This window comes from Salmo salar, chromosome ssa10 (genome assembly GCF_905237065.1).
Source record: "Salmo salar chromosome ssa10, Ssal_v3.1, whole genome shotgun sequence".
Classification (NCBI taxonomy): domain Eukaryota; kingdom Metazoa; phylum Chordata; class Actinopteri; order Salmoniformes; family Salmonidae; genus Salmo; species Salmo salar.
The window spans coordinates 83,515,167-83,542,237 of NC_059451.1; the positions used below are offsets into that span (position 1 = coordinate 83,515,167).

The 27,071-nt window shown below is 41.1% G+C and overlaps 1 protein-coding gene and 1 long non-coding RNA gene across 3 annotated transcripts; one reads left to right on the forward strand and one right to left on the reverse strand.

Moving 5' to 3' along the window:
• The first annotated feature begins 6,857 nt into the window (after window positions 1-6,857).
• On the forward strand, window positions 6,858-21,363 carry csnk2a2b (casein kinase 2, alpha prime polypeptide b). Of its 2 annotated transcripts, XM_014124383.2 has the most exons (13): window positions 6,859-7,427; window positions 7,541-7,873; window positions 10,312-10,417; window positions 13,164-13,265; window positions 15,832-15,882; window positions 16,200-16,259; window positions 16,394-16,477; window positions 16,890-17,000; window positions 17,186-17,287; window positions 17,836-17,936; window positions 20,112-20,260; window positions 20,378-20,460; window positions 20,869-21,363. In XM_014124383.2, exons 2-12 carry the CDS (start codon window positions 7,770-7,772, stop codon window positions 20,452-20,454), a joined length of 1,047 nt encoding a protein of 348 aa, XP_013979858.1. In that variant the 5' UTR covers window positions 6,859-7,427; window positions 7,541-7,769; the 3' UTR covers window positions 20,455-20,460; window positions 20,869-21,363. The 2 variants fall into 2 exon arrangements, with proteins under 2 accessions (XP_013979859.1, XP_013979858.1); XM_014124384.2 differs by lacking the exon at window positions 15,832-15,882 and having other exon boundaries at window positions 6,858-7,873.
• A 2,510-nt stretch (window positions 21,364-23,873) lies between these two features.
• On the reverse strand, window positions 23,874-25,099 carry LOC123724609 (uncharacterized). The gene is made up of 2 exons (XR_006757152.1): window positions 24,771-25,099; window positions 23,874-24,475 (listed from the first exon to the last, which is right to left on the reverse strand). It is a non-coding gene; the product is annotated as an uncharacterized lncRNA (long non-coding RNA).
• Between the last annotated feature and the right edge of the window lie 1,972 nt (window positions 25,100-27,071).

Here is a 27,071-nt window from a genome sequence, read left to right on the forward strand (position 1 = left end):
AACAGGGATGTAAACAAATTTGTGCACAAAATCTGAGAAAAATACCTTTTGTGCAGATGAAACATTTCTGGTATATTTTATTTCAGCTCCTGAAAGATGGGACCAACACTTTAGATGTTGCGTTTATATTTTTGTTCAGTGTAGATACGTGCAGCTTCTCTTCTGTCATTACATATTGCCCTAGCAGACTAAATAAACCTTTGCTAACCAGAATAATGTCATAAATTATAGAATGAATGCTTCAATCTAGTTGACATCGGTAAAGTTTTCTCTGTCACCTCTGCTTCTTTCACGGAGCAGGGGAGACAGGGGAGAAAATGCAATTTAAAAAAACTGGAAAGATTTTATGTGCAAAATGTCAAAGTTACATCAGTTTGACCAGTTGTAAGGAAGTAAAAAGCTGTGAAAACGACCCAACATGTTTCTGACACCATATCAGTTTGGCTTGGATGCATATTTTTTGGGTTGAAATACTATCCGTTTTTATAATGCTGATAAAGATAGCACCTCTACAGACAGCATTTAACTGCACGTTCACAAGATGCTGAAAGAAAAAGTCATATTTCTCCACTCCTGTTCCCTAGTCAAAATTTAACCTACATTTGATGTATCATTTTACTGCAGGATATGCATAATTTTGCAGGAGTTAATATTAAGGATATGTGAGATGTTATAGACCTACAGTAAGTGTTCAGATTTCAGTTTCCATTTACAGTGCCTTGCAAAAGTATTCATCCCCCTTGGCGTTTTTCCTATTTTGTTGCATTACAACCTGTAATTTAAATGGATTTTTATTTGGATTTTAAGTAGACATACACAAAATAGTCCAAATTGGTGAAGTGAAATTTAAAAAATCACTTGTTGAAATGTATTTTTTAAAACGGAAAAGTGGTGCGTGCATATGTACTCATCCCCTTTGCTTTGAAGTCCCTAAATAAGATCTGGTGCAACCAACTACCTTCAGAAGTCACATAATTAGTTAAATAAAGTCCACCTGTGTGCAATCTCAGTGTCACATGATCTGTCACATGATCTCAGTATATATACACTTGTTCTGAAAGGCCCCAGAGTCTGCAACACCACTAAGCAAGGGGCACCACCAAGCAAGGGTCACCATGAAGACCAAGGAGCTCTCCAAACAGGTCAGGGACAAAGTTGTGGAGAAGTACAGATCAGGGTTGGGTTATAAAAAAATCCCACGGAGCACCATTAAACCCATTATAAAACATGGAAAGAATACGGCACCACAACAAACCTGCCATGAGAAGGCCACCCACCAAAACTTACGGACTAGGGAGGGCATTAATCAGAGAGGCCACAAAGAGACCAAAGATAACCCTAAAGGAGCTGCAAAGCTCCACAGCGGAGATTGGAGTTTCTGTCCACAGGACCACTTTAAGCCGTACACTCCACAGAGCTGAGCTTTACGGAAGATTGGCCAATAAAAAGCCATTGCTTAAAGAAAAAAATAAGCAAACACATTTGGTGTTTGCCAAAAGGCATGTGGGAGACTCCCCAAACATATGGAAGAAGGTACTCTGGTCAGATGAGACTAAAATTGAGCTTTTTGGCCATCAAGGAAAACGCTAAGTCTGGAGCAAACCCAACACCTCTCATCACCCCGAGAACATCATCCCCACAGTGAAGCATGGTGGTGGTGGCATCATGCTGTGGGGATGTTTGTCATTGGCAGGGACTGGGAAAATGGTCAGGATTTAAGGAATGATGGATGATGCTAAATACAGGGAAATTCTTGAGGTTATCCTGTTTCAATCTTCCAGAGATTTGAGACTGGGACGGATGTTCACCTTCCAGCAGGACAATGACCCTAAGCATACTGCTAAAGCAACACTCGAGTGGTTTAAGGGGAAACATTTAAATGTCTTGGAATGGCCTAGTCAAAGCCCAGACTTCAATCCAATTGAGAATCTGTGGTATGACTTAAAGATTGTTGTACAACAGTGGAACCCATCCCATCCAGCAGTTTTGTCTTGAAGAATGGGCAAAAGTCCCAGTGGCTAGATGTGCCAAGCTTATAGAGACATACCCCAAGAGACTTGCAGCTGTAACTGCTGCAAAAGGTGGCTCTACAAAGTATTGACTTAGGGGAGGGGTGAATAGTTATGCACGCTCAAGTTCTGTTTTTTTTGTCTTATATCTTGTTTGTTTCACAACAAAAACATATTTAGCATCTTTAAAGTGGTAGGCATGTTGTGTAAATCAAATGATACAAACCCCCAATAAATCAATTTTAATTCCAGGTTGTAAGGCAACAAAATGGGAAAAATGCCAAAGGGGGTGAATACTTTCACAAGCCACTGTAACCCATCTGAACAGTAGGCTAACGTTCCATTGATGTGCCATAGGCCTATTTGAAGTCTCTGTCTTGTAACTGTCTAATTTGTATAGCGCTTCACAATCATCACAAATAACATACAGTGACAAGAAAAAGTATGTGAAATCTTTGGAATTACCTGGATTTATGCATAAATTGGTTATTATCCTACACCACCACAACAGTAGACAAACACAGGTTGCTTAAATTAATAACACACAAACAATTATACATTTTAATGTCTTTATTGAACACACTATGTGAACATTCACAGTGCAGGGTGGGAAAGTATGTAAACCCTTGGATTTAATAACTGGTTGACCCTCCTTTGGCAGCAATAACCTCAACCAAACGTTTTCTGTAGTTGCGGATCAGACCTGCACAACGGTCAGGAGGAATTTTGGACCATTCCGCTTTACAAAACTGTTTCAGTTCAGCAATATTCTTGGGATGTCTGGTGTGAACCGCTCTCAAATCGGGATGAGATCAGGACTCTGACTGGGCCTCTCCAGAAGTCATATTTCCTTCTCTTGAAGCCATTTTGTTGTTGATTTACTTCTGTTTTGGGTCGTTGCCCTGTTGTATCACCCAGCTTCTTTTGAGCTACAATTGGCCGCCTGATCGCCTTACATTCTCCTGCAAAATGTCTTGATAAACTTGGGAATTCATTTTATCTGTCGATTATAGCAAGCTGTCCAGGCCCTGAGGCAGCAAAGCAGACCCAAACCATGATGCTCCCTCCACCATACTTTACAGTTGGGATGAGGTTTTGATGTTGGTGTGCTGTGCCTTTTTTTCTCCACACATAGTGTTGTGTGTTCCTTCCAAACAACTGAACTTTAGATTAATCTGTCCACAGAATATTTTGCCAGTAGCACTGTAGAACATCCAGACTGGCTTTCCTTGGCATGCATGCCACTTGGTCTACTTTAACCACTTCACCAAAATTTTGCCAAACATTACTTTTCTGGCCCTCCCTTCTTCATTTTCAACTCTCCATTTAGCAGCTTTTCTCTTATTGAATTAAACTCCGACATTGTCCTTTTCCCTCTGTGGATCAACGTTAACTTTTTCTGCCTGTCCCCAACAGCATTTGGCAATTTGCATGTAGACTATCTGTTAGGCCCTAAAGTTTAGGTTAGGCCCTAAAGTTTAGGTTTATGCACTAATGCTGAAATAATGAATGAAAAAAATGACATGTAGCCGATATATACTGCTCAAAGAAATAAAGGGAACACTTAAACAACACATCCTAGATCTGAATGAAAGAAATAATCTTATTAAATACTTTTTTCTTTACATAGTTGAATGTGCTGACAACAAAATCACACAAAAATAATCAATGGAAATCCAATTTATCAACCCATGGAGGTCTGGATTTGGAGTCACACTCAAAATTAAAGTGGAAAACCACACTATAGGCTGATCCAACTTTGATGTAATGTCCTTAAAACAAGTCAAAATGAGGCTCAGTAGTGTGTGTGGCCTCCACGTGCCTGTATGACCTTCCTACAACGCCTGGGCATGCTCCTGATGAGGTGGCGGATGGTCTCCTGAGGGATCTCCTCCCAGACCTGGACTAAAGCATCCAACTCCTAGACAGTCTGTGGTGCAACGTGGCGTTGGTGGATGGAGCGAGACATGATGTCCCAGATGTGCTCAATTGGATTCAGGTCTGGGGAACGGGCGGGCCAGTCCATAGCATCAATGCCTTCCTCTTGCAGGAACTGCTGACACACTCCAGACACATGAGGTCTAGCATTGTCTTGCATTAGGAGGAACCCAGGGCCAACCGCACCAGCATATGGTCTCACAAGGGGTCTGAGGATCTCATCTCGGTACCTAATGGCAGTCAGGCTACCTCTGGCGAGCACATGGAGGGCTGTGCGGCCCCCAAAGAAATGCCACCCCACACCATGACTGACCCACCGCCAAACCGGTCATGCTGGAGGATGTTGCAGGCAGCAGAACGTTCTCCACGGCGTCTCCAGACTCTGTCACGTCTGTCACATGTGCTCAGTGTGAACCTGCTTTCATCTGTGAAGAGCACAGGGCGCCAGTGGCGAATTTGCCAATCTTGGTGTTCTCTGGCAAATGCCAAACGTCCTGCACGGTGTTGGGCTGTAAGCACAACCCCCACCTGTGGACGCCGGGCCCTCATACCACCCTCATGGAGTCTGTTTCTGACCGTTTGAGCAGACACATGCACATTTGTGGCCTGCTGGAGGTCATTTTGCAGGGCTCTGGCAGTGCTTCTCCTGCTCCTCCTTGCGCAAAGGCGGAGGTAGCGGTCCTGCTGCTGGGTTGTTGCCCTCCTACGCCTCCTCCACGTCTCCTGATGTACTGGCCTGTCTCCTGGTAGCGCATCCATGCTCTGGACACTACGCTGACAGACACAGCAAACCTTCTTGCCACAGCTCGCATTGATGTGACATCCTGGATGAGCTGCACTACCTGAGCCACTTGTGTGGGTTGTAGACTCCGTCTCATGCTACCACTAGAGTGAAAGCACCGCCAGCATTCAAAAGTGACCAAAACATCAGCCAGGAAGCATAGGAACTGAGAAGTGGTCTGTGGTCCCCACCTGCAGAACCACTCCTTTATTGGGGGTGTCTTGCTAATTGCCTATAATTTCCACCTGTTGTCTATTCCATTTGCACAACAGCATGTGACATTTATTGTCAATCAGTGTTGCTTCCTAAATGGACAGTTTGATTTCACAGAAGTGTGATTGACTTGGAGTTACAATGTGTTGTTTAAGTGTTCCCTTTATTTTTTTGAGCAGTGTATATATAAATTGCACAATAATTATACAGCCTCTGTGTCTGTGAATCCTTTCCCCTTAATGTATTTTCCATGTCAGCCAGGCCCATCTTTTCAAAGAAACACTATGTATTTCAACCTCTAGTTGAGTAAAATAAGTAGTTTTGTTTACATCACAAGAAAATCTTAACAAATTAGCAAAAAAATCAGAAAGTTCATCATAAAGTGGGGACAATTAGTTTCCCTGGCTGATATATGGTTTGTAATTAGAAATACTAATACAGTAAATTAACAGATGACATTCACTCTTATAAACCTGTCTCCAATATAATCATATAGTTTACACAGACCCACGGTGGACCTTTGACAAATACAAAATAAAATCTTGATAATCAGTCACCTTTTTTTATATTATTTTTCTTTAAAAACAAGGCAATATTTCTAGCAACTAAATTACATTTCCCATTATTTATGAATAAGTATATCTTCCTAGTCTCTAGACAAATGTTAGTGCTTTGATATCATGAAATGGTCAATGATCAATGATGGGAGTAATTATCTGCAATGCATTGTCACACTAGAGGGCGCTGCAGCCTTGGCTAAACCTGGAGCCATATGGCCGTTCCACAAATGTATCCAGAGATATTAGAGAAAAGAGGAGACAGAAATCCCATTACGAAAAGAATGGAGGCACGTATAACGCCCCACCCAGCAGACTGTTGACTAATCGGATTCACGTTGTCATGCTGCGTCACGCCGTTGCTAAGATAATTCTTCATTCTCAAATTCGGGGATGGTGTTCGTAAATTCAGAGCATTGTCAGATTGTCCGTGCGTTTCGCTCTCAGAGCGCACACTGGACGCTCTGGCCAAGGAGTAGGGTTGATCTTAGCATTCTGACCTCAACGGCAGTCAAGCACCCAAACTAACTGGCTAAAGTTGGCTAGCAACTTCCATACACACATGAGAGAACACCTCACTGACCATTTTATTCGCCCAAGCAAAGCTGGTTAGGATGTTTTCATGTTATCTATAGAGTTGGTGACTGCAACAGTGCTGCTGGCAACAATTTAATTACGTTTTGCAAACATTTAATGACACTGGTCATATTCAACTGGTGTTGTGCATTCGTAAATGAATCAGTTATTCTGCGCTCTGGCACACCCAGACGAGAGCGCATTGAAATCGGAGTAGATAACCAGAGGGAATTTACGAACGACCCCTACTCGGAATTAGGAAAATCGAACATTTTCGACTTGCTTTTTCGTTTAACGCGGCACGTGTATAATTACAATGAGTTCGCATGTCCGAGTAATATAGTTTTCTAGTTCCGACTGGCATGTTGACGCGGCATAAATCGAGAAACCTGCCTATTTTCCTCGAAAACATGTCATGTCACGATTCCACAACCACACGATATTACAGAGAGCAAGTTAATTATCTCACATCTCAGAAAATATTTGTAATGTTTTATTTTTATTTTAACCTTTGTTTAACTAGGCAAGTCAGTGAAGAATAAAATATTATTTACAGTGACGGCCTCCTATATAAATACAAGACAAAACACACATCACTACAAGAGAGACAACATTACATAAAGAGAGACCTAAGACAACAACATATACTTATTGTTCACGAAATGCATACTAATGTTGTGTTGTTTTTGATCTAGCGCCGAATTGACTCCCATTCATTCGTTGAAGGAGAGCGCTCCTTGTTCCAGAATAACCCATAATGCACCGGGTGATTGGCAACGTACACAATGGGCGTTAATACGATTCCAATGGAGTTTCCCATCTCTTCAAAAGTATATTTGGTTTATCCAGATGTTCGTTTCCGGGTGCACTTTCTATCGCAATCCGGTTCGGAATAAGGACCGGGGGGCGGGGGGTTCTACAAGAAAGCCCCAAAACCCGACCTCCAACAGGTTTTTCAAGCGATTTTTTAAGTGGTCTTCACTCCGATTGCATATGCCACGGGCCCCCGCGTGGGTGCACTGCACCGCGCTCAACGGTGGCGCGATTCTGACTGAGTTAGCATGCTAGCTAGCAAAATGTATTTATACTCCACCCCTCTCCAACCGGCTGTCAATACCCCATAGTTAGGGGTGAGCTGTAAAAACCAACTTCTCTATTGGACTTTTCCGTTGAAAATCCTCCCCATCATCTCCATCCACCCCGCTGGAAGATTGTTGCATTGGGAGGGCCATAACAAGAAGAGTGTATTCTGGTAGGATCCCAGTTTCGGATTCGGGATTTAAGGCCCACAAGGGGGTTGGGGTGTTAAACCACAATCATTTGATCCCTAAACCACCCATGCCTGGCATCTCGGTCAGTGTTTTGGTCATTTTTAATACAAATGATTGCCTTTTATTTTATGTAAATAGTGCCAGTTCCTGATTTTAGCTATCTACCTCAACACTCCATTTTCATTCTCCTCCCAGACGTCTTAACACTAGCAGTATCTGACGGCCCCTCGTCTCCCCTTATCCATCATCAACCTCGGTGCGCAGCGCACTGTGGTCATCTCTCGCGGGGGGAAATATCAGATAACAGGAACCTCCTTACTCGGACAAAGCGAGACCCACAGGCTCCGACAAGAGGACGGTGATCTGTGTTCCCTTTCCAAGTAGCAATCGAATCCTCAAAACAGACCGGGCTCCGGTGCTCGCCATGCCCGGCCCGGCGGCCGGCAGTAAATCTCGGGTGTACGCCGATGTCAACACTTTGAAGAGCAGGGAATATTGGGACTACGAAACCCACGTGCCTAACTGGAGGTAAAGTGTTTTATTTTTTTGCCGGGCTGGAATTTCTAAACATCATAATGCATTATTTAGTATTTTATTGCCAAATGCTTTATCAAATATATGATCTCCATATATGTTTTCTATTTTAGTTTTTGTTTTACGTCCTTCATAGTTTATTGCTGCAGGCTATTCATATTTGCTCTCCACTCAACACGATGTACAGGCAGCTACCACAACAGAATCTTCGACTACTACCATGGATTATCATTATGGTCGAATGAGTGGCCGTATATTGTCCCATTGCATTGGTTCTGTGTGGACCGGTGCAATATCAGACTAGATAGCTAGCTATCATAATTAATACATAATACGAACGTATTTTGAATACTATATTTGGAAAATAATGTATTTTGGAGATTTAGCTTGGTAAACAAGGTTTTGTTGGGAACGTTCATGGCTTGAGTAAGTGAGTCTGCGCGTTGCAAATTCAGATTGGCGTGGGATGGGAAAATCATCAATCTGTGAGATCGAGCAGGCCTTGCTGGCAGCTGACGCCGAGGCAGCACCAAATGATGCTTGTGAATCGTACAACAGTAGATGCCTAGTTTCCCACATTTCATAAAACTTACATAGCCAGATCACATTATCATTCCTTTAAGTGGCATATATAGATTTTTCTTTCAGATATAGCTGATTTGGTTACATTTACACAAGCTGTTAATGAGACACAACCTTTAAATGACTGAATTAAATGTCTGTACAGTTGCAGCCTTTTATTGAAGATTCACTAGGCCTTGAATTTAATCTGTTTCCATTAGACCACTAGTTTAATATATTCAGTTCGATGCACAAAATAAGGTTGTCCCAGCACCACTGGTCTTATTCATTAGTATAATCAAGGGCCCTCAAAAAGATGGATACTCGGAATGTCCCCTCTCTGTGGTTGAAATGGCACGCTCGCTTTCATTGACTGGGAAAATGAGTCTTGTTTATAAAAGATTCAACCTCTTTCCATCTAGGCCTATTCTATACCTTGAGTGTCGTGATGGGAAGGAAGGATGTGGAATAAAATGCTGACTAATCTGTTTTCTCATTTACATTTTTTAAATGTAATTTTATTTATTCATTATTTAACTAGGAAATTCAGTTAAGAACAAATTCTTATGTACAATGATGGCCAACCAGAAGGCAAAAGGCCTCCTGCGGGGACGGGGTCTGTGATTAAAAATGTAGGACAAAACACACATCACGGCAAGATAGACACCACAACACTACATAAAGAGAGACCTAAGACAACAACAACAGCATGGCAGCAACACATGATAACCCAGCATGGTAGCAGCACAACATGACAACAACATGGCAGCAGCACAACATAGTAGCAGCACAACACAGTGTACAAACATTATTGGGCACAAACAACAGCACAAAGGGCAAGAAGGTAGAGACAACAATACATCACGCGAAGCAGCCACAACTGTCAGTAAGAAATCAAATCAAATGTTATTTGTCACATGCGCCGAATACAACAGGTGTAAACCTTACAGTGAAACGCTTACTTACAAGCCCTTAACCAACAATGCAGTTTTAAGAAAAATAAGTGTTAAGTAAAAAATAAGAATAAAAGTAACAAATAATTAGAGCAGCAGTAAAGTAACAGTAGTGAGGCTATATACAGGGGGTACCGGTACAGAGTCAATCAATGTGCGGGGGCAACGGTTAGTTGAGGTAATTGAGCTAATATGTACATGTAGGTAGACTTAAAGTGACTATGCATAGATAATAACAGAGAGTAGCAGCAGTGTAAAAGACAGTCTGGGTAGCCATTTGATTAGCTGTTCAGGAGTCTTATGGCTTGGGGGTAGAAGCTGTTGAGAAGTCTTTTGGACCTAGAGTGTCCATGATTGAGTCTTTTGAATGAAGAGATGGAGATAAACACTCAAACTGGACTGTTTTTGCAGTTCGTTCCAGTCGCTAGCTGCAGTGAACTGAAAAGAGGAGCGACCCAGGGATGTGTGTGCTTTGGGGACCTTTAACAGAATGTGACTGGCAGAATGGGTGTTGTATGTGGAGGATGAGAGCTGCAGTAAGTATCTCAGATGGGGGGAGCGAGGCTTATGAGGGTTTTATAAATAAGCATCAACCAGTGGGTCTTGCGACGGGTATGCAGAGATGAACAGTTTACAGAGGAGTATTGAGTGCAGTGATGTGTTCTATAAGGAGCATTGGTGGCAAATCTGATGGCCGAATGGTAAAGAACAGCTAGCCACTCGAGAGCACCCTTACCTGCCGATCTATAAATGATGTCTCCATAATCTAGCATGGGTAGGATGGTCATCTGAATCAGGGTTAGTTTGGCAGCTGGGGTAAAAGAGGAGCGATTAGAATAGAGGAAACCAAGTCTAGATTTAATCTTAGCCTGCAGCTTTGATATGTGCTGACTAATCTCTTTTCCATCTTCCCTCTAGTAACCAGGAAGACTACCAGTTGGTGCGGAAGCTTGGCAGAGGGAAGTACAGTGAGGTCTTTGAGGCCATCAACAACAATGAGAAGGTGGTGGTCAAGATCCTCAAGGTAACCTGCTTTGCTCTTCTGTATGCTCCAGCAGCGATGAAAGAGTGGTCTGTTTTATTTAAACATATACAGTGGAGTCCAAAATTATTTGCACCCTTGATAAAGATGATCAAAAAATACTGTATAAAATAAATAATACAAATACTGAGCATTATTGTATGCTCCAAAAAATTGGGAAATTATTTTATACTAATACAATTGCTCAGACGTATATAATTTAGTTTAACAAGTAATAAAAAACATCTAAATAAGATAGAGGTCAAAATTATTGGCAATCTGATAAAACATTTTAGAAAAAGGCTGTGCCGTTATCATCGCAAAAAGAGAGTGCTACAGTATTGACAACAGGGGTGCCAATTATTTTGAGTCCTATCTTAAAAAAAAAAAAATCTTACTTGTTAAAATGTCTTTCTCTGTATTAGTATACAATTATATAATTTCCCTTTTTACTTTAGCATACAATATAGCTTCCCTCTAGTAACCAGGAAGAAAGACTACCACTTTGTGCGGAAGCTTGGCAGAAGGAAGTAAAGTGCGGTGCTAAAAACAAAACTAACACAGTTGCTCAGAGAAAGACAACTTGTTTAGAGACAGCAGGAGCGGTAGAGAAACTCTCAAAGATCGGCTATGAAAAAGCCAACTGACACTTACTCTTGTGTTACTGACTTGTTTCACCCTCGACAACTACTATGATTATTATTATTTGACCATGCTGGTCATTTATGAACAACAACAAAATCCAGAAAAATGTATGTCAAAAATGTTATAAATTGATTTGCATTTTAATGAGGGAAATAAGTATTTGACCCCCCTCTTAATCAGAAAGATTTCTGGCTCCCAGGTGTCTTTTATACAGGTAACGAGCTGAGATTAGGAGCACACTCTTAAAGGGAGTGCTCCTAATCTCAGTTTGTTACCTGTGTAAAAGACACCTGTCCACAGAAGCAATCAGTCAGTCAGATTCCAAACTCTCCACCATGGCCAAGACCAAAGAGCTCTCCAAGGATGTCAGGGATAAGATTGTAGACCTACACAAGGCTGGAATGGGCTACAAGACCATCGCCAAGCAGCTTGGTGAGAAGGTGACAACAGTTGGTGTGATTATTCGCAAATGGAAGAAACACAAAAGAACTGTCAATCTCCCTCGGCCTGGGGCTCCATGCAAGATCTCACCTCGTGGAGTTGCAATGATCATGAGAACGGTGAGGAATCAGCCCAGAACTACACGGGAGGATCTTGTCAATGATCTCAAGGCAGCTGGGACCATAGTCACCAAGAAAACAATTTGTAACACATTACGCCGTGAAGGACTGAAATCCTGCAGCGCCCGCAAGGCCCCCCTGTTCAAGAAAGCACATATACATGCCCGTCTGAAGTTTGCCAATGAACAGAGGACAACTGGGTGAAAGTGTTGTGGTCAGATGAGACCAAAATTGAGCTCTTTGGCATCAACTCAACTCGCCGTGTTTGGAGGAGGAGGAATGCTGCCTATGACCCCAAGAACACCATCCCCACTGTCAAACATGGAGGTGGAAACATTATGCTTTGGGGGTGTCTTTCTGCTAAGGGGACAGGACAACTTCACCGCATCAAAGGGACGATGAACGGGGCCATGTACCGTCAAATCTTGGGTAAGAACCTCCTTCCCTCAGCCAGGGCATTGAAAATGGGTCGTGGATGGGTATTCCAGCATGACAATGACCCAAAACACACGGCCAAGGCAACAAAGGAGTGGCTCAAGAAGAAGCACATTAAGGTCCTGGAGTGGCCTAGCCAGTCTCCAGACCTTAATCCCATAGAAAATATGTGGAGGGAGCTGAAGGTTCGAGTTGCCAAACGTCAGCCTCGAAACCTTAATGACTTGGAGAAGATCTGCAAAGAGGAGTGGGACAAAATCCCTCCTGAGATGTGTACAGACCTGGTGGCCAACTACAAGAAACATCTAACGTGATTGCCAACAAGGGTTTTGCCACCAAGTACTAAGTCATGTTTTGTAGAGGGGTCAAATACTTATTTCCCTCATTAAAATGCAAATCAGTTTATAACATTTTTGACATGCGTTTTTCAGGATTTTTTTGTTGTTATTCTGTCTCTCACTGTTCAAATAAACCTACCATTAAAATTATAGACTGATCATTTCTTTGTCAGTGGGCAAACGTACAAATTCAGCAGGGGATCAAATACTTTTTTCCCTCACTGTAATACAAAAAAATTATAAAAAAAGATGGGGCTCAAAATTATTAGCACCCCTGTTTTCAATACATGTAGCACTCTCCTCTTGAGAGGATAACGACCCTGAGCCTTTTTCTGAAATGTTTTATCAGATTGCCAATAATTTTGACTCCTATCTTTAGATGTTTTTTTATTAGTTGTTTAACAACATCTATTTCTCTGAGAAATTGCATTAGTATAAAGTAATTTTAGATGTTTTTTGACCATACAATATAGCTCAGTATTTGTCTTATTTATTTTATACAGTCTTTTTTTTCTTCTCATCTTTATCAAGGTTGCCAATAATTATGGACCCCACTGTACCACATCACATTGTCCAAGTAATATTCAGACAGGATAACAGAGGGAAATATGGTGACATGGGAGGAAAAGTAGAGGGAGGAAAAGTGGACATCTTGCAGACATCTTGCTATTACATTACCACTGTTGTTAATGAGATCACATCCTGCATAATCAAACGTTTAGGCTACATCCTGGTTTAATTGGATGTCTCTGTTATTATAATCCTAATTAGCCTGTCAAGAAGAAGAAAATCAAGCGTGAAATCAAGATCCTGGAGAATTTGCGAGGTGGAGCCAACATCATCCGATTGGTGGACACAGTGAAAGACCCTGTGGTATGTCTTACAGCTCTACTTTCTTCTAGCTATGGGCTAGTTCTTAGTCACTTGAGGTCAGATTTGTTTACATTGTAAATCAATTTTGTCAGTGTTCCTATACATATTATAGCTGTTGAATTGAAGGTCCATTGTTGTCAGTACACCTTTTATGCTTGCAAAGAGAACAAATGTTAGTTATCCTCACAAAATTAAGATTTGACGAACGAAGGGGAAAGACCACACCTTATCAACATTCTTACAGTTCCATCCTTTCTAATATCAGCACATTATACTTTACTTATTGTGAATGTGTTTGATATTCTTTTAGTGATGTTCACTTTAAACTGTTTGAAAGTTCTGCGATCTAGTCATCTTACTCACAGATGAAGTCTTAAGCTAATTAACTGACAGATGATCTGAAAGCAGGTACATCATGTGGTTCTTGCATGGCAGCCTTGATATTAACTGTATGTGGGGAAACGGGACTCTGTCTTTTTTTACATTTTGTCAGGGTTATTTTGAGAATAATGTTTATGGATGCAAGGAAGATACCCAACCGATAACATTACCTCCTCAAATAATTGCTTACTGCAATTCTTCATCACCTATTCGCTATGCTGCTGCCTACAATAACAGTAATGGGAATTACTGAGGCTAATATTAACATGGCTTATCTTTAATTACAAAATTATTGCAATTGCAACCGGGACCAAATTGGGATGTGATTGCTATTATATTATTTTATGTTTTATCTATGTTGATGTGCTTGTGCTGTGTGGTGGGTGTTAAGCCACTTGTTGCTCTACCTTTCCTTCGCAGTGTACATTTGAAGTCGGAAGTTTACACACACTTAGGTTGGAGTCATTAAAACTTGTTTTTCAACCACTCCACAAATTTCTTGTTAACAAACTATAGTTTTGGCAAGTCGGTTAGGACATCTACTTTGTGCATGACACAAGTAATTTTTCCAACAATTGTTTACAGACAGATTATTTCACTTATAATTCACTGTATAACAATTCTAGTGGGTCAGAAGTTTACATACACTAAGTTGACTGTGCCTTTAAACAGCTTGGAAAATTCCAGAAAATATGTCATGGCTTTAGAAGCTTCTGATAGGCTAATTGACATCATTTGAGTCAATTGGAGGTGTAGCTGTGGATGTATTTCAAGGCCTACGTTCAAACTTAGTGACTCTTTGCTTGACAACAGTGGGAAGATCAAAAGAAATCAGCCAAGACCTCAGAAAAAAAATTGTAGACCTCCACAAGTTTGGTTCATCCTTGGGAGCAATTTCCAAACGCCTGAAGGTACCACGTTCATCTGTACAAACAATAGTACGCAAGTATAAAAACAATGGGACCACGCAGCCGTCATACCGCTCAGGAAGGAGACGCGTTCTGTCTCCTAGAGATGAATGTACTTTAGTGCGAAAAGTGCAAATCAATCCCAGAACAACAGCAAAGGACCTTGTGAAGATGCTGGAGGAAACCGGTACAGAAGTATCTATATCCACAGTAAAACGAGTCCTATATCGACATGACCTGAAAGGCCGCTCAGCAAGGAAGAGGCCACTGCTCCAAAGCTGCCATTAAAAACGCCAGACTATGGTTTGCGACTGCACATGGGGACAAATAGCGTACCTTTTGGAGAAATGTCCTCTGGTCTGATGAAACAAAAATAGAACTGTTTGGCCATAATGACCATCGTTGTGTTTGGAGGAAAAGGGGGGATGCTTGCAAGCCGAAGAACACCATCCCAACCGTGAAGCACAGGGGTGGCAGCATCATGTTGTGGGGGTGCTTTGCTGCAGGAGGTACTGGTGCACTTCACAAAATAGATGGCATCATGAGCAAGGAAAATTATGTGGATATATTGAAGCAACATCTCAAGACATCAGTCAGGAAGTTTAAGCTTAGTCACAAATGTGTTTTCCAAATCGAAAATGACCCCAAACATACTTCCAAAGTTGTGGCAAAATGGCTTAAGGACAACAAAGTCAAGGTATTGGAGTGGCCATCACAAAGCCCTGACCTCAATCCTATAGAAAATTAGTGGGCAGAACTGAAAAAGCGTGTGCGAGCAAGGAGGCCTACAAACCTGACTCAGTAACACCAGCTCTGTCAGGAGGAATGGGCCAAAATTCACCCAACTTATTGTGGGGAAGCTTGTGGAAGGCTACCCAAAACATCTGACCCAAGTTCGAACAATTTAAAGGCAATGCTATACTAATTGAGTGTATGTATACTTCTAACCCACTGGGAATGTGATGAAAGAAATAAAAGCTGAAATAAATAATTCTCTCTACTATTATTCTGACATTTCACATTCTTTAAAATAAAGTGGTGATCCTAACTGACCTAAAACAGGGAATCTTTACTTGGATTAAATGTCAGGAATTGTGAAAAACTGAGTTTAAATGTATTTGGCTAAGGTGTATGTAAACTTCAGACTTCAACTGTATATGGCTCATAGCGTAATGTCATTTTTAATGTTTGCTTTATCAATTAATGTGATTTGAATATTTCCACCTTTTCTCAGATTTTTTTCCTCTATTTGTCCTCTCTCTCAAACCTCTCTACAGTCCCGAACGCCTGCGCTTGTCTTTGAATGCATCAATAACACAGATTTTAAGGTAGAATCATCTCTAGGCATGGGGTTTCACTGGTATGGGATGGTGTAATGAGTGGGAATCTTGATCATTTCACCCATAATGCTTTTTTAAATAGCCTATTAGGCTATACAGTTTCAGATACCATGTTGGTAGCAATGACTTATCATTGAATTGTTCAGAGAATTTTTCGCTCAATATGTCTGTCCTGTCTGTCTGTCTCTTTTTTTTGGTTGGTTGAAAGTGTTTAGGCAAATTGTGTTTGTTTCATCATGGATGCATGCATAACATACTTACTTTCTGCAAATTAAATCTAAAACTTTATTTTCTTCTCTGCCCAGGAGCTCTACCAGAAGTTAACAGATTTTGATATCCGTTTTTACATGTATGAACTACTTAAGGTGAGCCTTACAGTTTGACCATGTGTGTTTTCACATCCTAGTCCTACCTTCACACCTTCCTAACTGTGGGGTTAGTTTGTGGTGTCTAGCCAATATGTCTGTCTCTGACATGATTTGGGTCTTTGTGCTCTCAGGCTCTGGACTACTGCCACAGTATGGGGATAATGCACCGTGATGTCAAGCCCCACAATGTGATGATTGACCACCAGATGAGGAAGGTAGGGGGAGCTCTTCACCTTTCTTATGAGATGTTGGGTCCTTAGAAAGCTCTAGGAGTTGGATGTTGTGAATGATGTCTTGTCCAAAAGTTATTCTCTTAATTAAGCTGTTTGAAAAGTCTACAACGCTTACAGAAATGTGTCAGAGATTTGTCTAAAGTGACTATTTCTCCACCATTATAATGGGTGTTGAACTCTTTTAGTCTTCATCAAATACAGTATTCTAATGGCATCAGATTGCATAAGGACACATACAGGACTGCAAAAATGATGAGGCTTTTTCCAGTAGCAATTTCCCTCGCGCGGTTTGTATTGTAACGCGGCCCGTTTTCTATTGTAACGCGGCGTGGTGTGTATTGTAATGCGTCACGGTTTGTATTGTAACGCGGCGCGGTTTGTATTTGTGCTGCAGCTACGTCTAATAGACTGGGGCCTTGCAGAGTTCTACCATCCTGCACAGGAATACAACGTCAGAGTAGCGTCTCGCTACTTTAAGGGACCTGAGTTACTGGTGGATTACCAGGTAAATCCCCAGCACATGCAAGCAAACACATAGACACAATTGGTGATTCTATACATTTGCCATGTTATTGTGTACCGATTGTGAACATGTAAGTCATGTTATTGTGTACCGATTTCATTGTTATTGCTAACTGTATGTGTATTGATGTATGGCAGTAACTGATGCATTCTGTGATTTCCTGTCAGATGTACGACTACAGTTTGGACATGTGGAGTCTTGGCTGCATGCTGGCCAGTATGATCTTTCAGAAAGAGCCCTTCTTCCATGGCCAGGACAATTATGACCAGGTATCCCACTAACTATAACCACTCAACAGACGTTCCCTTTCTATTGTCACCACCCAACTTTAGTCTCACTACAACCCAACTTATTCAACCCAATGTTACTACTAACTTGTGTAATCTCAACCTCTCTCATAGTATGATAACACTGACTCGGTGTTTCCCCTATATTTATTTAGCAACGGCGGGCCACTACTGTTAAATCGTTGCCAGCACTCCAATTTTTTATTTTATTTCTCATTTTTCGAAAATACTTTTCGGGATGGTAAACTGTTTCAGTGTAAACTTAAAACCAGGTATAACAACTAGACAGGCATTGGTCCCATTGATACATTTTCTCTCAGCCCCATGACAACATGTTGCAGGAAACTAACTTTGACACCGCTCCGTAAAAGAATCCTAGGGGAAAAACTGACTGCTACAGTCTATTAGAGTAGATAACACATTCAGTACCTGATGATAACATGTACTAACCAAATTAGCTTGTACATGGAAAAATATTCCCTAAGACAAACCCAAACACTTGTGTGAAATTGTCACTGTTCTATTTTCAGCTGGTCCGAATTGCCAAAGTCCTGGGGACAGATGAACTTTTTGGTTACCTGCGCAAATACCACATTGAACTGGACCCACGCTTCAAGGACCTTCTTGGCCAGTGAGTACCAAAAGGGAGTGCTGTTGAGACATGGAAATAATGGTTACTCCTGGTATTTACCTGGTAATGAGGAAGCATATTTTAATTAGTTGTAGGATATCAATTATTTCAACATGCCCCACTACAAGTTTGATTATATTAGTGATATATTTAAGCAATAACGCACAAGGAGATGTGGTATATGGCCAATATACCACAGCTAAGGGCTGTTCTTATGCACGGCACAATCTTTAATAGCTGCCAGACAGTGGCCCACTAGTTCCAGAAAAGGAAACATAATTTCCCAGGCGACGATAATGTTGTACAGTGCCTTCAGAAAGTATTCATACCCCTTGACTTATTACACATTTTGTTGTGTTACAGCCTGAATTCAAAATGAATACAATGAAATAAAAATCTCACCCATCTACACACAATACCCCATAATGACAAAGTGAAAACATGTTTCTTGAAATGTTTGCAAATTTATTGAAAATGAAATACAGATAACTCTCTTACATAAGTATTTACACCCCTGAGTCAATACTTTGTAGAAGCAACTTTGGCGGTGATTACACCTGTGAGTCTTTCTGGGTAAGTCTCTTAAGAGCTTTGCACACCTAAATTGTACAATATTTGCCCTTTTCTTAAAAAAAAAATATTTAAGCTCTGTCAAGTTGATTGTTGATCATTGCTAGACAGCCATTTCCAAGTCTTGCCATAGATCTTAAAGCCGATTTAAGGCAAAACTGTAACTAGACCACTCAGGAACATTCAATGTAGTCTTGGTAAGCAATTTCAGTGTAGATTTGGCCTTGTGTGTTAGGTTATTGTCCTGCTGAAAGGTGAATTGGTATCCCAGTGTCTGAACCAGGTTTTCCTCTAGGATTTTGCCTGTGCTTAAAGCTGTATTCCATTTATTTTTATCCTAAAAAAAACTCCCTAGTCCTTGCCGATAACAAGCATACCCATAACACGATGCAGCCACCACCATGGTAGAAAATATGAAGAGTGGTACTCTGTGTTGTTGGATTTGCCCCAAACATATCACTTTGTATTCAGGACAAAAAGTTAATGTCTTTGGCACATTTTTTGCAGTATTAATTAAGTGCCTTGTTGCAAACAGGACTATTTGCATTGACGCAATACTGCTACTCACTGTTTGTTTAGGGGCTCCCGAGTGGCGCAGCGGTATAAGGCACTGCATCTCAGTGCTAGAGGCGTCACTACAGACACCCTGGTTTCATTCCAGGCTGTATCACAACCGGCCGTGATTGGGAGTCCCATAGGCCGGCGAACAATTGGTCCAGCGTCGTCCGGATTTGGCCATTGTAAATAAGAATTTGTTCTTAACTGTCTTGCCTAGTTAAATAGAAAATCAAATGTTAATATTTGTTATTTTTATTATGTGTAGCCTACCTACATGTACAAATTACCTAGACTAACCTGTACACCTGCACATTGACTCGGTACCGGTATATAGCCTCATTATTGTTATTTTATTTGTATTATGCACATGCTTCCTCGTTTTCACTCTTTAGGTTAGTATTGTGGAGTAACTACAATGTTGTTGATCCAGCCTCAGTTTTCTTATATCACAACCATTCAAATCTGTAACTGTTTTAAAATCACCATTGGCTTCATGTTGAAATCCCTGGTTTTTTTTTTACACTTCTACCAATCGGTGCCCTTTGTGAGGCATTGAAAAACCTCCCTGGTCTTTGTGGTTAAATTTGTGCTTGAAATTCATTACTCGATTGAGGGACCTTACAGATAATTTAATGTGTGGGGTACAGAGATGGGGTAATCATTCAGAAATGATGTTAACCACTATTATTGAACACGGAATGAGTCCATGCAACTTATAATGCTATGTGTTAAGCACTTTCTTTACTCCTACACTTATTTAGGCTTGCCATAACCAAGGGGTTGAATACTTATTGACTCAAGACATTTCAGCTTTTCATTTTGTATTAATTTCTAAAATGTTCTATAAACCAAATTCCACATTGACAATATGGGGTATTGTATGTAGATCAGTAACACAAAATCTCAATTCAATAAATTTTCAATTCGGGCTGTAACACAACAAAATGTGGAAAAAGTAAAGGGGTGTGAATACTTTCTGATGGCACTGTATGTGACTGGAGGTATTAAAGTTGGCTCTCTGTCGTCGTCGTCGTTGCCCCCCCCCAGACAGACGCGGAAACGCTGGGAGCAATTTGTCCAGACCGAGAACCAGCACCTGGTGAGCCCTGAGGCTCTGGACCTGCTGGATAAGCTGCTGCGCTACGACCATCAGCAGAGACTGACGGCCACAGAGGCCATGGAGCATCCCTACTTCTGTGAGTAGCTCAACCTGAACCACGCCTGCTGACTAACTCTGCTGCGTAGTGGAGTGTCAGTGATTGTGCATTGATGAAAGGTGATGTGATCTTTAACATGTTGACTCCTCTACACAGATCCTGTGCTGAAGGAACAGTCTCTCTCTAATGCGGATGTCAATATGGTGTCCAGTGGATCCGCTACGGCTCGATGAAAGCAGGTGAGTGAGAGAATCAAAAAACTTGTTCTAAATTGTTCCGTTGTTTTAAATTATTCTAAGACCGTACGAATTTGATTTACTGTTAAACAGATGCCCCATTTCTCCAAAAATAAATAATAATAATTACAGCGATTTAATTTGATTCTCATTAATATATTTCTTTCAATGATTCCTTTTGACAAATCGTATGAGTCACTTCGCCATTGTAGTGGTTGGGATTCGGTTCAATCACGGTGAATTGAATCATGAGAATCAAAAACAAATCAGTTATACTGTAAATCAAATTTGTAGGGCCTAATGCTCTGTGTTAGTTTCTATTTAAAACTTTTAAAATAAAATCACTTTGTAATATTCTATAAAATGAATGCGCATAAACAGTATAATTTCTCTTCCCTTTTTGTCTTTCAGAAGAACATTTGTTACCTCGACTTTTTAGCCCTTTGTGGCAGAAACTTCAAGTGTACAGTGAAAATGGATCAGAGCAACACCAGACACACACCCTCCTTCTCTTTGTCAGTGTAAGGTTGGCTTGCCCCAGTTTCATGTCAAGCAGCCAGACCAATGAGCTTGGTGTCTCACTGCTGCCCCTGTCCTGCTCTGCCCCTACTCTTATCATGAGGTAAACAGAAAATGTTCAAAGACAAGAAAAAAAGGATCCTTCCCTGTCATTATCCCCCCCCTTTGGCCCCCCTCCCTCGTTTAACTAAGCATGGAGAATGAAAAGGAACGTGAGCCTGCCCCCCCCCTCCTTGGTCAGTCTGTCTGTTCATCTATCTGTTCAGTATTCAGCCACTTGGCAGGCCTACGCTCAGCCTCCACACACTGTAGTACCAAAGTGTTATGGTGGACCTTTTCTCTGCTCTAGGTAGAATGATAATATGATTAAAAACAATAATTTTTTTATATTAATGTGTTTGTGTCATGAATTGGTCATATTTCGCCATAGCATATTGTTATTCATCCTGTCTTACAGTATATTTGAAAGGGGTAATTCATCAGACAGAACTACAAATACTACCTGTATCTGGTGGTCAAAGAACCGTTGTCATCAATGCCATTAATAGCTGAGGAAGGTGAAAAATGTGACAATAGCTGAGGAAGTTGCCACCACAACCGTTAATGGGCTTGGCTTCAAGATGTGCACAACCTAGATATGGCCATAATGTTTTGATAGACCATCCATTGTGAACCATCAGTGCTCGTCCACTGAACCAGTGTAATCTGTTCGGGTTTGTGCACTTATCTGTTGAACGACGGCCCTCAGGAAACCAGATGAGACGATACCCTGCGACGCTGTGCAACTTTTATGCAACGTGATACCTGAAAACCTCCGACAAATGAGTGTCTGGTTCACACCTTGCTACCACTCTCAGGACAGTAGTGTGACTACTAGGAAGGGCACTCGGAGGGTGTCACATCGCAGCATGAAGACCTATTATTTGTCTGTGTTTTGACCCTTGGTTACATTCAGGCAGACTTCAATCTATGCGGTGTTGCTCTCTGATCACCTCAGGAACTGACACAGTTCCTCCACAACACTTCCCTTCTGCTAAAATGTCCACCTATCAGCGCTCAGCAATGGCACACATTGGTTTATCACATATTTGCACGAGGCAGATGTATCCCAAGCACCAAAACAACAACCACACAATTTTAACCTATGGGTTAACTGTTGATTACTGATTTATCAACTCATTTTTAAAAGTCTATAAACTTCTATTACCTCCTTAACAAACCAATTTTATACCCTTTTTAAATAGTAACTGACTGTAAAGTGGTGCCCATCTAACAAAGCACTGTTTCTAAAATAAAACTTGACCGGTATATAGAATTAACCTAATTGACCTGACATCACTGGAGGAAGTTATCCGAATCAGAGTCCCTGATTCTTTTGCACGTCTGTAGTGATGAGGCAAACTTGATGCATGTAGGCTAATGGTATTGTCGTGTAATCTTGGTAAGAGTTACAGTCACCATGCAGTACACATTGTGTTGAAATTGTACCTGTACATACGAATTGGCTCCTTAATTGTTTGACCTTGATATCAGAATACAGGAGTAAACATTTGGTGAGGTGGAAAAGGTGTGTTGTGTCCAGTACAGTGCGATCTGATATCACGCTCAGGGTACATAAATCAACCTGGAACCTTTTTCAGTCAGTTGTCTCTCTCACCCCCACCTTGGGTAACTAGACTTGCTTATGTAATGAACTACATTGACATGTACTGTATAGGGGATCCATTGGCCATTAGTATGTCTCCACCCAAGGAACCGGAGGACAATTGTAAATAACTACTGTAAATGGTGCTGAAGCCCAGGAGCCAAACAGCCACTGTTGAGGGGCATTGTTATTGATAGTGTATCCAGTGTATAAATACATCATAGGAGTTTTTGACACTATAAGTTTAGCAATGCCATCAGGCCTTATTTTTGATTTTGAGTGTGCAGCTTTGAGTGTGTATCTTGTTTTTGTAAATGTGTGTAATTCTAGGGTAGCTTGGCTGAAATATCAACTTCCTCCTTAAGAGGAAACCTGAGAGCGAGCTTTTTGTCCTACAACCGGACTCCTCTGCTCCTCACGTTCAGAAAACATCTCTCCCAATCAAAGTTTGAGCAGGGGCCTTGTCAGATCAGCAGGCGTCCGTATCCGGTCAGCTATGGTCAGCTCTGCATGGCTTTAGTCAAGCAGGAGAACAGGAGTCGGTGTTTACAGCGGTGTGAATCAGATGTTCCATGTCATTTAACAACCATATGAATCTTTTGGAATTGATGGGAGGACTTATTTTAGGTCTCTTGTGTCCAGTGTTGTTTTTAGTGTCCAGTGTCTTATATTATTTTAAGTGTGTCTACTTGTTACCTATTCTTCCCCTTTCTTTGTGTCTCTCTGCCTTTCATTTCTCTGCCTCTATATGAAAGAGGATCATTCATATGTGTCTTTTGGATTAATTTACTCAATTAAACAATGGAACCACAACTGCATAACAATTCATCATGCATTCCCCACTATTATGTTTGTTCCTGAACTTCCCTCCAGCTCTATCCTGGAACCCTTAAGGAAAATGGAAAACAGGGCACCCATGAAATACCCGGATACGGGAGCTAGCAGCAGATACCAAAAGATGTGGCATGGGGTGGAACGTGATAGACAAGAACTTAGTAAGTAGAACTTCCTCCAAGCCAGTAATAACTGTAATGTTTCCATTTGGAATTAACTGGCAAATGCTTGAAATGATGTCTGCCACAAACAGGTATGCAAGTACTATGTGTCTTCCATTGTAACTACTGTCTGTCTTTGTAACCACCATGTAACCCAGAGTCTACACATCAATGGACAGTAATCTATTTGATTACATTTACACAACAAACAAACATGTAATATTACATCAGCACAATACGTCAGACGAGGAGTTAAGTTGATTGAAATAGTCAAAACTTTAATAAAGAAACCACGGTTGAAATCCATTACAGGTTTTCACAGTGCCAATGTCAGTCAATTACACTTTCCGTTTAGCAATGTACACCCAGAATTAAACACCTAAAAAAATAAAACAACCCAAACCCCCAAAACAGTTTGGTCCCCATCCATGACCCCTGGAAACATTCCACAGGTTCAATTACTGACTGACCTTTGCAGTGAGCAGAGTTTCACCTGTTGAAATTACACACAAGACAAAATAAATCAGTGTGGTCGAAGCTGAGTCTGTCAGTCACTGGTACACAAAATACATGTTTTCTTTGTCTCAGGAGTGCCCTCCCTACCCCCAACAAACAAAGCATGGGGACATGGAGTCTGTATTTCTCTGTACTGGTTTGTGTGGAAACGTGAAGGGAACTCACTCCCATCGGCTGGGTAAGGATTGTTGGAAGGGCAGGGGGTGGGCTTTTTGGGATCCATTATCATCCAAATCTCTTTATGTTAGTAGTATTACGTCTGTGGCGAAAGCAGGAAGGCAGACATCTCCTGTTTGACTTGGCCGGAGAGCTAGGTGGTGGAGGAGGAGAAGATGCTTGCTTCCTGAAACCCAAAGAGATGAACTATCATTTAGTGATATATACAGTATATTGAAGTATTAATTTACTATTATCAAATATTCAGAACGTGATTTTTTTAACATTTATTTAATTGATCATTTCAGACCATATCCCTTTTCCCCAATATAACACATTTTGACAGTGCTAGATTATATATATTCTACCTACACACACAGGGCTTGAAGATAAATAAGACTGACAACAATCCATCTAGAGTCATGACACAATGCATTTAGAGTGATCTTGCAGGGCAGTGCAGCATGGGGATTTGGCCTCACCTGTTGTTGCCTGCAGCAGCAGCCTCAAAACGCATCACACGCAGCATTCTGCAGATCTGACATAGAGTCAATTTAGGGGCATTGCATGCCAGATGCGGGCGGGGGACATTACGAGGGCTACGGTAGGCGATGAGGGACATGTAGCCACACTTAGGGCCCTTCCCAAAGAGTTGGAGAGGCTGATGGAGAGTGCTGTTTCCATAACAGGACGCAAACTGGAGGATAAATGTCGAGAGAAAAATAAATACATTTTTTAGTAGTCTAGTATTCTGAAACAACACAGAATGTCAAGTCTATTTGTCTGATTTTAGTGCGAAAAAATGAATGAAATCAATGAAAACTACTATGTTTTCAAAAACACAAAAATAAAAAAAATGGCATTATTTGTTAAGTTTTGTTCATTTTAGTTTCTAACAATGAACATTGTTTTAACAATTTCATCGTACTCACACAGTGCTAAATGTTTTGTCTCTACCCAGAATTTCAGTAAACAGTTCAGGAAAAAACAGGCCACGTGAACAAGAGATATAAATACAGAACACTAACACTGTCAGATCACACCCAATTCATTTGCATACGAGCCGTCGCTGGCCTCTTAATCACCCTCTCCATCAGAAACCCAAGCCCAGCACACACTCACAGGCTCCATCTATCACCGGATCTATCCATCTACCTCCACCTTGTAATCTCCCACATTTCTCCATTAACTTTACATAACAACCATCATTTCATCAAAACTCTTCTGCTGATCCAGTTCTGTTGAGGATCATCCATCAATTCCCCACATCCCAAAACCATTATTATTACCCAAACACAGAAATACTCACAGGCACTACAGTTGCCATGGACTGAGATGGAGAGATGAAGAGACTGCTCTATCTGTTCAAAGTGCTGTGGTTCAGGTGGGAGGGTAACTTTGAGCCACTGTGCAGACATGCCACCTTCGTATAGCTTCTGAGACAGTGAAGCTGAATAGGGTACGGACAGTTACATTACAGCCAATACAAAACAGACCTGCCCACTTCTGACATCACCGACTGAGCTCACTGCTCCCTATGAACCTCCACTACACACACGGAACACAGCAAAGAGGAGGCCTCATGTTTCAAAAACCCACAAACAAGCTCTTAATTATTAACAAGGCTTTTGTCCCTGTGTGTAAATTTAGAAGCAGAGGGGTGGGAACCAGTGGTTGGAACCAAAATTATTTTCCAATAATTTAGTTCTGAATAGAACCATTTTTTAAAATCCGTTCCACAGTTACGACCAGCAAAATAAAGTTCTGAACCAGGTCAAAACCCCAAAAAGTACTGTTTTATATCGTTCCTTTCTGTTCCTTTTTAAACCTCTGTAATCATGTTTTTTTTATTTTTAAATTTAGCTCAACATTACATTAAATTAAGCATCCCCATAGCATGATGCTGCCACCACCATGCTTCACGATAGGGAGGGTGTTAAATGGGTGATGAGCTGTTCCTGGTTTTCTCCAGATATAGCACTTTGCATTTAGGCCAAAGAGTTCAATTTTTGTCTCATCAGACCACAGAATATGTTCCCCTATACTCTTAGTCTTTCACAGGCCTTTTTACAAACTTCAGGAGTGGCTTCTGTCTGGCCACTCTCCCATAAAGCCCAGATTGGTGAAGTGCTGTAGAGACTGTTGTCCTTCTCTTCTTAGGTTCTCCCATCTCAGCCAAGGAACTCTGTAGTTCTGTCAGTGTGGTCGTTGGGTTTTTGGTCACCTCCCTGACCAAAGCATATTCCAAAAAGCCCCTCAATCCCTAACAGGTACCATATACCCACACATGTATAAATCAGGAATGTACAGCAAACTTGTACACATTGTAAAATATAAAAATAGAATTCAGTATTCAGAACATTTTCATACTGGGGAGACCTGACGTTCACAATCTCCCCCGATCTGCAAGCGGTGCCAATAACAACACGCCTTATTGTCATCGGAATTTAACCAACCAATAAGAGTGCTTGAACATTAAATACACATTTCTTTAGAAGCAAGTGGAAACATAACCAACCCTGTTACATATGCCTCATCACAATTCTCTCAGAGATCTACAGATAGTTCCTTGGACCTCATGGTATAGTTTCTGCTCTGACATGCACTGTCAACTGTTAACCTTATATAGACAGGTGTGTTTCTTTCTTTCTTTTTTGTTTATTTTTTTTTAACCCTTTTTTCTCCCCAATTTTGTGATATCCAATTGGTAGTTACAGTCTTGTCCCATCGCTGCAACTCCCGTACGGACTCGGGAGAGGCGAAGGTCGAGAGCCATGCATCCT

What these genes read in the sequence shown, in the direction of transcription:
- csnk2a2b (XM_014124383.2), top strand. Translation starts at nt 7,770, where the DNA reads ATGCCCGGCCCGGCGGCCGGCAGTAAATCTCGGGTGTACGCCGATGTC. An exon ending in ACACAGTGAAAGACCCTGTG is followed by an intron (nt 13,266 to 15,831) that starts GTATGTCTTACA and finishes ACCTCTCTACAG; the next exon opens with TCCCGAACGCCTGCGCTTGT. An exon ending in CATGGAGCATCCCTACTTCT is followed by an intron (nt 20,261 to 20,377) that starts GTGAGTAGCTCA and finishes TCCTCTACACAG; the next exon opens with ATCCTGTGCTGAAGGAACAG.